General features: G+C 35.5%; 1 protein-coding gene across 5 annotated transcripts in view; it reads left to right on the top strand.

Annotated features, from left to right (window-relative positions):
• The window catches only part of LOC306852525 (cytohesin-1), a 64,466-nt gene that overhangs the window by 51,090 nt on the left and 1,856 nt on the right, over window positions 1-11,520 (top strand). For 3 of the 5 annotated variants that reach the window (XM_079389423.1, XM_079389424.1, XM_079389425.1), the window contains exons 4-12: window positions 91-157; window positions 549-667; window positions 5,146-5,226; window positions 5,342-5,454; window positions 6,287-6,435; window positions 6,891-7,003; window positions 8,751-8,829; window positions 8,942-9,013; window positions 9,902-10,056. In XM_079389423.1, the coding sequence (XP_079245549.1) occupies window positions 91-157; window positions 549-667; window positions 5,146-5,226; window positions 5,342-5,454; window positions 6,287-6,435; window positions 6,891-7,003; window positions 8,751-8,829; window positions 8,942-9,013; window positions 9,902-10,056 (948 nt within the window). The remainder of the gene's footprint in view (window positions 1-90; window positions 158-548; window positions 668-5,145; window positions 5,227-5,341; window positions 5,455-6,286; window positions 6,436-6,890; window positions 7,004-8,750; window positions 8,830-8,941; window positions 9,014-9,901; window positions 10,057-11,520) is intronic. The other 2 variants (XM_079389421.1, XM_079389422.1) reach the window with 1 other exon arrangement.

An 11,520-nucleotide genomic window follows, 5' to 3' on the forward strand; every position in this document is an offset into this window, starting at 1 on the left:
ACAACTCAATTCCCTGAGTTTTAGCTTTAGATTGTAGCTGTCAAAAACCTACCCAGCATTAACAAAGCCCTCATCTCTCTGTGTTCACAGAATAAACATGCAGCGGAGTAAACAGATGGCTATGGGACGCAAGAAATTTAACATGGATCCGAAAAAGGTAAACTAGCACTGGAATGTAATACAAGAAGCATTTTTTTTTTTTGCATTTGAAGTTTTCTCCATGATAGAGATTCCCAGATATGCATTGGTAAAGAAAATGGTCCCCGATTACATCAAATGCATTGCCATTTTGCATTTTTAAACCTTTGAACTTGTGTGGGTGCACACATTATCATAAGCACACGCTAAGCATCGTGCAACCACACAATTTTCAGTTCATTTCCATACCATGATTTACCAGAATCCAAACTCCACAGGTTAAAGTTGAGAGAGCAGGATAAGAGGCAGATTTTTTTTAATGTATTTTGCCAACAGGAAACTGAAATTATAATGAATGCATGTAGGGCTGCTTTGGAAGTTCTTTATGCTGAATGATGTGTTTTTCTCAGGGTATTCAGTTCCTCATAGAGAATGAATTGCTGAAGAACACTTGTGAAGATATTGCTCAATTCCTCTACAAGGGTGAGGGCCTCAACAAGACAGCCATCGGAGATTATCTGGGTGAAAGGTAAGAACGAGTCTTTCTGCTGATGGTCGAGAAAGACAGACCGAGCTCCCGAGGTATTAATAAAGAGATTCAAAACATGGAAGGAATGGTTTTCGACAAAAAATATTAAACGGAACAGAAAGGTAGTAATACGAAAGGATTCTTGAGCACCAGATCAGCATATTAGAATGATTTCTGAAGGGTCATGTGACATTGAAGACTGGAGCAATGGCTGCTGAAAATACAGCTGTGCATCACAGAAATAAATTACAGTTTAAAATATATTAAAATAGAAATCAGATATTTGAAATCATAATAATATTTCACATTATATAACTATTTTACTGTATTATTGATCAAATAAATGCAGCTTTGGAGAGCATAAGAGACTTCTTTCAGAAACATTACTATTTAAAAGTTTGTGATCTGTAAGATCTTTTAGTATATATTTCATTTCTGAGTTGTCAGTAGACAAAAACTGATTTAAAATAATTTTTCTTACTTTTAGGCTACAAATTCTTTAATCACATTGCATATTGGTCAGATGGTGGGAGTTTCTTGACCAGAATGTATGGTGGACCAGTAGTGCACAACACAACAAAATCTCTACAACACAACGAAATCTCTACAACACAACGGAAACAAGCCGGAAACGCAATGAAATTAGCACAACACAACGAAATCTCTACAACACAACGGAACTAAGCCACAACACAACGAAAGTAGCACAACACAACAAAATTAGCACAACACAATGGAAACAAGCCACAACACAATGAAAGTAGCGCAACACAACGGAAAACAAGCCAAAACACAACAAAATTAGCACAACACAACGAAAGTAGCACAACACAACGGAAAACATGCCACAACACAACAAAAGTAGCACAGCACAACGAAAGTAGCACAGCACAACAAAAGTAGCACAACACAGCGAAATTAGCACAGCACAACACAACGAAAGTAGCACAACACAACGGAAAACAAGCCAAAACACAACGAAATTAGCACAACACAACGAAAGTAGCACAACACAACGGAAATAAGCCACAACACAACAAAATTAGCACAACACAACGGAAACAAGCCACAACACAACGGAAACAAGCCACAACACAACAAAAGTAGCACAACACAACGGAAAACATGCCACAACACAACAAAAGTAGCACAGCACAACGAAAGTAGCACAGCACAACAAAAGTAGCACAACACAGCGAAATTAGCACAGCACAACACAACGAAAGTAGCACAACACAACGGAAACAAGCCAGAAACACAACAAAATCTCTACAACACAACGGAAATAAGCCACAACACAACGAAATTAGCACAACACAACGAAAGTAGCACAACACAATGGAAAACAAGCCACAACACAACGAAAGTAGCACAACACCACAAAATCTCTACAACACAGCAAAATCTCTACAACACAACGGAACTAAGCCACAACACAACGAAAGTAACAACAAAATTAGCACAACACAATAAAATTAGCACAACACAACGAAAGTAGCACAACGAAAGTATCACAACACAACGAAATCTCTACAACACAACGGAACTAAGCCGTAACACAACAAAATTAGCACAACACAATAAAATTAGCACAACACAACGAAAGTAGCACAACACAACGGAAAACAAGCCAAAACACAACGAAATTAGCACAACACAACGAAAGTAGCACAACACAACGGAAATAAGCCACAACACAACAAAATTAGCACAACACAACGGAAACAAGCCACAACACAACGGAAACAAGCCACAACACAACGGAAACAAGCCACAACACAACGGAAACAAGCACAACACAACGAAAGTAGCACAACACAACGGAAACAAGCCACAACACAACGGAAACAAGCCACAACACAACGGAAACAAGCCACAACACAACGGAAACAAGCACAACACAACGGAAACAAGCACAACACAACGAAAGTAGCACAACACAACGGAAACGAGCCACAACACAACGGAAACGAGCCACAACACAACGGAAACAAGCCACAACACAACGGAAACAGGCACAACACAACGGAAACAAGCACAACACAACGAAAGTAGCACAACACAACGAAAGTAGCACAACACAACGGAAACAAGCCACAACACAACGGACGTAGCACAACACAACGGAAACAAGCCACAACACAACGGAAACAAGCACAACACAACGGAAACAAGCCACAACACAACGGAAACAAGCCACAACACAACGGAAACAAGCCACAACACAACGAAAGTAGCACAACACAACGGAAACAAGCCACAACACAACGGAAACAAGCCACAACACAACGGAAACAAGCCACAACACAACGGAAACAAGCCACAACACAACGGAAACAAGCCACAACACAATGAAAGTAGCACAACACAACGGAAACAAGCCACAACACAATGAAAGTAGCACAACACAACGGAAACAAACACAACACAACGAAAGTAGCACAACACAACGGAAACAAGCACAACACAACGAAAGTAGCACAACACAACGGAAACAAGCCACAACACAACGGAAACAAACACAACGGAAAGTAGCACAACACAACGGAAAGTAGCACAACACAACGGAAAGTAGCACAACACAACGGAAAGTAGCACAACACAACGGAAACAAGCCACAACACAACGGAAACAAGCCACAACACAACGAAAGTAGCACAACACAACGGAAACAAGCCACAACACAACGAAAGTAGCACAACACAACGGAAACAAACACAACACAACGAAAGTAGCACAACACAACGGAAACAAGCACAACACAACGAAAGTAGCACAACACAACGAAAGTAGCACAACACAACGGAAACAAGCACAACACAACGAAAGTAGCACAACACAACGGAAACAAGCACAACACAACGAAACAAGCACAACACAACGGAAACAAGCACAACACAACGAAAGTAGCACAACACAACGAAAGTAGCACAACACAACGGAAACCAAAACAACGGAAACAAACACAACACAACGAAAGTAGCACAACACAACGAAATTAGCACAACACAACGGAAACGAGACACAACACAACAAAATTAGCACAACATAATGGAAACGAGACACAACACAACAAAATTAGCACAACACAATGGAAACAAGCCACAACACAACAAAATTAGCACAACACAACGAAAGTAGCACAACACAATGGATAGTGTTGTGCACTACTGGGTCACCGAAAGAATGAGCTGCATTTTGGACCAGACATTTAGTCCAAGCTCTGCAAGGGTACTTGTAATCTTCATGGCCTTAAAACGCAGCCATGTTCTTTCAAACATAATTTACTATCAAGCAAAACTAGGTTAATGGAAGTTAAACAGATATAGGCTTTTTTTAAAGATCTGAATTTGCTATATCTAGAATCAGAGCTCAGGGGAGGATGACCTCACCGATCATAAGATGGTCCCATACTACAGTCTGTCAAAAACCATTATCTACTGCATCGAGATGGCCTGTGCCCGTATGGAAGTGCTGTGTTTTGCATTAAGGGTCATCTTACACATTTATTGATGGACTGAAATTCAATGTCAGTGCCAGGTCATCAGGGACCTGTCAGAGCAGGAAGGAAATGTATATAGTATGTGTGGAGGATTTATTTTCCTCGCTCTGTGTAATTAAAGATCTGCACGACTGCACTAAATTTAAAGGGATAGTCCACTCAAAAATGAACATTCTGCAATTATTTACTTATCCTTATTTTATGAATAATAACAGAATTTTCATTTTTTCCCCTTTGAGGTAAAAGTTGATTTTATATTTTTCATTAACTGTCACAAAAAATATATATATTTTTTATTAATACATAACTAATCATCTGTCTTGTAAGTTACTTTAGCTCTCATTCCAATAACCTTTAATCAGTCAATAATGCTCTTTCTCTAAATGAATGCCCGCATAAATGCAAACGCATTATTTTTTGTGTCACCTGAGGAAAATCAATCGTGAATCTCAGGATCATTGCTGAAGTGAGGTTGCGGCAATGCCGAGCTGGATGGAGGAGTGTAGAGCTTAATGGATGGACTCCCGAAGTGGGTTAATGCATTTGCAGCTCATTGATATTATCGACATGCCCCATTTCCTCACTGAAGAAAGAGCTAGTTACACATGGACGGTAATCCCAGACGTAATCCCCCCGTGAGATTTAATGCTCATTGGAGACGTCTGAGAGGAGGATCACAGCCGTAATTCCATTCACAGTGTGAATGCTACAAGTTTTACAACAGTAGACAAGGTTTTTAGTGGCATATGTTTTGAGTGGAATTCTATCTGTCTTTTCTTTACAAATTTCTGTGATTTTAATTTAGTTCAAATTTATCATAAAACTTAGTAACACTGTTCTTTTGCTGCTTTGAAAGCACTGGTATTCCCTGAAGGAAAAACAAATCTAGTTGTACCATTTTTCACCAGATGTCACTGTAACATCATTGCTGTTGATCTAAGATTGGATCTCCTGTTCAATTTGATCTCATTTCCAGGGATGAGTTCAATATCCAGGTCCTTCATGCCTTTGTGGAGCTTCATGAATTTACAGACCTCAACCTGGTTCAGGCACTCAGGTGACAAAATACAGTTGAATAGATTATGATCTCCTTTGACAAATTCAGAAAATTGATTTGATAGTTTCATTATGATCTCATTAATACAGTTAATTTCTCCCCATGCTCCATGCAGACAGTTTTTATGGAGTTTCCGGTTACCGGGTGAAGCTCAAAAGATCGATCGAATGATGGAGGCTTTTGCTCAGCGTTACTGTCAATGCAATCCCGGTGTCTTTCAGTCCACAGGTATGTATGTATATATATAATAATCTGATTTTGCAATAGGTTGTAACAATATCAAAAATTCAGTTGTCAATACTAGTGAAATGTCATGATTTTTAAGCAGAAACAAATATGATGTTGAATGCACTCCATTGCTTTTAAATAGCATATTTAATTTTTTTATTTTAAATTAATTTATGTATTTTTTATTATTTTTATTTATTGATTTTTTTTGCTTTTATTAAACTTTTGAAAAAAAAACAAGGTGTCATCACTTGGTGGGGGAACAGCAATAATAATGGCAAAATTTACAGAAAGTGCATGAAATGACACTGAATATCTCAATTCAAAGCCACCCACACACACTCATACATGTCCTTGGCTCTCTTCATAAATTTCCCATGCTCTTAGCCATGCTAATATGCACGTAAAGAGTGCCGCTGATGTAGAGCACTTCCATGCCGCCCACATGTTGCTCTGCAAAGTGGCTACACATGGCCTGTCATGAGCACTTTGCTGCATTTTATCAAGAGAAAATTCAAAATTGGATGTAAATATTCTCCTTGGTTACCAAGAAGTTCTAGCAACAATAGATTCTTCAATCATTTCATGTAATGATTATAAATTTGAGAGGTGTTGAGGGTGTTATGAACGTATTCATAAAATGACAAATACAAAGAGAATTAGAAATGCAAGTAACGTTGGCTCAAGCACTATTTGGATGCTAATTTTTTCTCAGCATGACATCCATACAAAAAAATTAAATGAGCATGACTCCTTAGTGTTTAAACTCATGCGTTTGGATGTTAATTAATTACATGTAATCTCCTGTAAATGCTAAAATATATCATTGCAGATACATGCTATGTGCTTTCATTCGCAATCATCATGTTGAACACAAGTCTGCACAACCCTAATGTGAAGGACAAGCCATCTGCAGAGCGATTCATAGGCATGAACAGAGGCATCAATGATGGAGGTGATCTGCCAGAAGACCTGCTCAGGGTCAGTTTCCACAGTTTTTTATTTTTGTAATTTATAATAATTTATTGTGTTTACAGTGTAGGCTATATTGTTGTTAGTATTATATAAATTCGTTTTTATGTATTTATTTTAATCTATTTTTATTTTATTATTTTTATCATCACTTTTAGGTTTTATTATTTTTATTTATTTGTTTTTGCTGCAGTGGTTTGATTATATACGTGTTCTTAATTACTAGAAATTTTAATTTAATTTTGAATTGAATTTTATTTAATATTATTTTATTTTCTGAACATCTGACTATTGGCCGACCATGAACAAATTTAAGGCAGGTTTTTTTTTTTTCGCAATATTTTTTATTAATTTTTTTTTAAAGTTGCACTAGTAACAATGACATTTTTAATTTTCCACACAATTTTAAGCTCTTAATACAATTTTTAATTCTGAAGTACAACTCAATTTAAACACTCCTGCAGAACCTTTATGAGAGCATTAAGAATGAGCCCTTCAAGATACCTGAAGACGACGGCAATGACCTCACGCACACGTTCTTTAACCCCGACCGCGAGGGCTGGCTGCTCAAATTGGGTGAGTGAGTGTTTCTCTGTTCAGAAGATAAAGAAATGGGACTGGATGACACATGTCTATTAACAAGCCTTAAATATAAAGTGTCTCATTAATGTCAAAAGTAGATGTATTATCTTATTTAATCAGAGCTGTGAATTGAAAGTCTTACATTGTGTAAAGTAATAGCCAAGAAGCATGAGGCCAAATGCTTTATAGTCCAAAGCTCATCTAAAATAGCTGATACAACCTCCTTATTTATTTGCATGCTGCTCATATTTCAGCTCAGCCTGGATTTTACACCAGGCTGGCACACACAAGTGTTTTTATTACAGTCTTTTGTTACAATATTTTGCATATTTTCTTGGTTAATTTCATTGTTTTTTTTCTTCCACATTTGTGTTTGGTTTGATGTTGTCTTTCTTCAGGAGGTATGTACACTGGTTTTCCTTTGGCTAGCTCATTAAGCTATGCTTCCCGGTGCTTTGCGCTTTCATTTACTCCATTTGTTTGTCTTTTTTTCAGTTTAATTGAACAGATATTTCATTTGATCCGAATGAAAGTGTCTGAGTCTGTTTGCCTCATTTGAGTTTTAACTGGTGTGATGTTGCTGCGCTGTTGTGCTGTGCTCACGATGGGCTTGTGATGTTTGCCAGACTCTCAGCCAGCTTTCTCCATCTTCGAGATCATCCTGTCTGTTAAACATTACTGTTGGTCTCTACTGCGCCCATGTGGTCAGTTGAAGCACTGCCTGCTCTGCAGCCTTTACTTGCAGTTGTGCGAATGCTACATCCTGCATAAACATAAGAAATAGATGTGTGACTCTGTGCACATTTGTTTGCGGCAGGGATAGCACAGGAATTATAGATGATTTAGACCAAGTACAGCTGATATAATGGTACAATATTCATGCAGTTTGTAATCAAAAGTGTTCATTTGGGTGATTGTTTATTTAAATTATTATTATTATTTTTTTTTACTTTGTTACCTTTCTGAATTTTTATATTTTTATATATTTCTATTAAGGATGTGTCTATTGTATTAATTTATCTAATTTATTTCTTATTTTTAGTCTTATATTTGTATTATAAACATTTGTTTTTTTATTATTATTTTTTCATATATTTTTAGCAACAGCGTTTTGATTTGCATCCTGTGCTTTAGCTGCTAGAAATATTAAGTTATTATTATTTTAGCAACAGTGGTCTAGCATTCTGTAATTAATTTTTTACAGTTTATATATATATATATATATATATATATTGCATAAAACATAATAAAACATCAGTTTCACTTAATTTATATTCTTGTTTTTCTGACCAGTTTTAGAATTTTATGCAAACTGTTGTACAAGTTTTAAAAAAGTTTTAAAAAGCATTTAATTATTATATTGTATTATTATTTATTTAATTATTATTTAACCGTAATTTACAGTGATTTGGGGTGTTCTATCTCTTTAATGACTATATTGAGATCTCTGGTCTCATTTAGATAATTCACTGACGAGAGAGCTTTGCATTCATTTCTGCATTCTGAGATACAGGCTCATTTAATAACTCATTCTCTTACTAATTTGGCCACTAACACCTTAAACGTGTGCCTGGTTCAGTGTTTTTGGGGTTCATGAGGCTTTGAGCCATCTGCTAATGTGAGTTCCATACATGTGTCTGTCTGTCTGCTGCTGTGCCTCATGTCTCCGCTGCTCACCACAGTTATTCTCTACCAAATACTCATACAGACATCCTTAATATACTCACATCTGTCTGATCCACAGGTGGACGGGTCAAGACGTGGAAGAGGAGATGGTTCATATTGACAGACAACTGTCTGTATTATTTTGAATACACCACTGTACGTGAATCTGCTTTATTACAGTTCAATGATTGAATAATCCAATATAAATATAAGCCATCTGTTGTGTTTTACTGCGGTCACATGTTTCCTCTTCTGCATCTGTTTCCAGGATAAAGAGCCGAGAGGGATCATTCCTCTGGAAAATCTCAGTATTAGGGAAGTGGATGACTCCAAAAAGCCAGTAAGCTTCCTCTCACTTTTCCATCTTTTTACTCTCACATTTAAGTTATTTTGTGGTAAGGGAGTCATTATGGTTATGAGTTTATTTATTTTTTTATTTTTTTGTGAGGCTGACCAATATAGATTTATGTATTTAATTAGTTTGGTTTTATCCTCACTTTATTATTATTATTATTATTTTTATTAGCAATAGTGGTTTGATTCGCATGCATTTTTTGTAATTTTTAAGTTTTATGATTATTAATAATTGTATTTGTTATTTTTATAGATTTGTAGTAAGTGTTTTAGTGTTATGCCTTTATTATTATTTTTAAATATTGTCATTTTCTATTTCATTTTTTTTTTTTTACTTTGTAGACTTTGTTTTATCCTCGTTTTAGTTTTGTTTTTAATTTTTTAAAATATATTTGACATTTTTATATTTATATCATTATATTTTTGGTTTTGTTATTAGTTAATAATTATTGCTTTTTATAAGTTATTATATTTTTAGCAACAACGGTTTGATTGCATTGTGCTTTTTTATTTTTGTTTTCTTTTGTAGATTATTATTATATATTTTTTTGTTTTAATGTCTCTTAAGTTTCATAATAATATTTAATAACAATATTGGTTTCTTATTCTTCATCCTAGCAAACCCTTGCTAGTCAAGTAGTTGTTCAGACAATGAACAGACAGATGACTTTGAAAATGTTTGTTTGAAAACACGCATGTTTTACTTTGAGTGGTGGTAATTAGCACAGAGGTTACAGGTTTGCTCAAATCTCCCTCATACACTGCTGTCATTGTTCTGGTAACCTCAGTTTGCTCCAGTGAAATATCCTTGTGATTAATGTACAAAAGGTTCCTCTGGATAAAAGCTTCTTCTAAAGTAGCTCTCTTTACACAGAACTGCTTTGAACTCTTCATCCCAGACAACAAGGATCAGGTCATCAAAGCCTGTAAGACTGAAGCAGATGGACGGGTTGTGGAAGGAAACCACACGTTCTACCGCATCTCAGCTCCAACAACAGAGGAGAAAGAGGAGTGGATGAAAAGCATCAAGTAAGTCTCTTCTCATCTTGTCCTGAGAGAAGTTTTAATATGCATGAGAAGCATTTTGACACAGATTGGATTAAAGCAAAAACAAAAATCTTCTGACTGATTTTTTCCTAGGCCAAACACCATTCCACAGCCATACCTGTCACACACCCAGTTTAAGAGCCGTGTTTTTCTTCTTGTAATTAGGAGCGCTTGTCCTCTTAATTTAAGAAATTTAGGAGCACCTTCTAATCAATAAAACAATTCTGACAAAAAAAATTTGCCGCCTTAATACGAGGTGACATTTGACTCAAAGTGATTTACAGGGGCATTTTCTTTTTACCTTTGTAAATGCATTTTTCTAATTTGATTAAATGTGTGCAGTGTTTCCTCTAGGAGATTTTCCAGCTGTGGTGGCCGGACTATTTCCCATGGGCCACGCCCCCAAATTGAATTTATTTGAACTAAAAAAGACAAGTAAATAATAAAATAAGAACAAATAAATTAATTACAATCAATAGCACAAAAAAAATAAGATACAAATTAAATTTAGTATTTCTTTCAGTTAGGTCAAACTATAATCTGTTCAATTGTAAAATAACACTGGGTAGTCTTTAGTGTATAATGAAAGACAGCAGCAGGTTTATTTAGGCTGCTGTCTCTTTAAGAGCTCATGCACGGATCTAATATACTGTTAGGGCTCTATGATTACTTTTCTTTTTAGCAGCGCTTGTCCTCCTAATGTAAAAAATTTAGGAGCACCTTCTGATCAATAATCAAAAATTCTGATCAAAAATTAGCCTTCCTAATACGAGGTGACATTTGACTCCTTAAAGTGACTTACCGGGGTATTTTCCTTTTACCTTTTCATCTTTGTCAAATTAAAAAATGTATGGTTATAAGCTTTTTAAATGTTCTATTTAAAACAATATAATAAGTAGAATAAAACAAATAATTTGTACTACAGAGGTGGCACAGAAGAACACAAAAGTGGCTTGTAGTTGTAGGTACATTTTCATTGCTTTTAGAGATATTTCAAACTAAAATTAAGACATTTATTACACTATTTGAGAAATGTAAGCATATTAAAGGCATTAAAATTATGAAAAGTGAATTTAAGGCATTAAGGACAGGCGGAACCCTGTAATTAATGGAAATCCGTCGTAGCGACGGAGAACTTTAATCCATGAGAAACAGCTGAAATTCACAGGGCCCCCAAAATGAACTTTTTTGCTCACTAAAAATCTGTAGTGGCATGTTTGTAATATATTGTTGTAGTATTTTTATTTATTTATTTTTCATGATTTAAAATGGCCATCTTTTTCTTAAATTCTCCAGTTGAATCTATTGATTATTAATATTTATTGTTATTCATATCAAACATAAAATACAGAAGAGACACTGACTAAACCTAAACTTAAAACTGAAATTAAAACATAAAAATTGTTCGTTATTTGAAATAAAATAGAAACTTAAGAGATAAATATA

The sequence above is a fragment of the Barbus barbus genome, assembly GCF_936440315.1.
Source record: "Barbus barbus genome assembly, chromosome: 32".
NCBI lineage: Eukaryota > Metazoa > Chordata > Actinopteri > Cypriniformes > Cyprinidae > Barbus > Barbus barbus.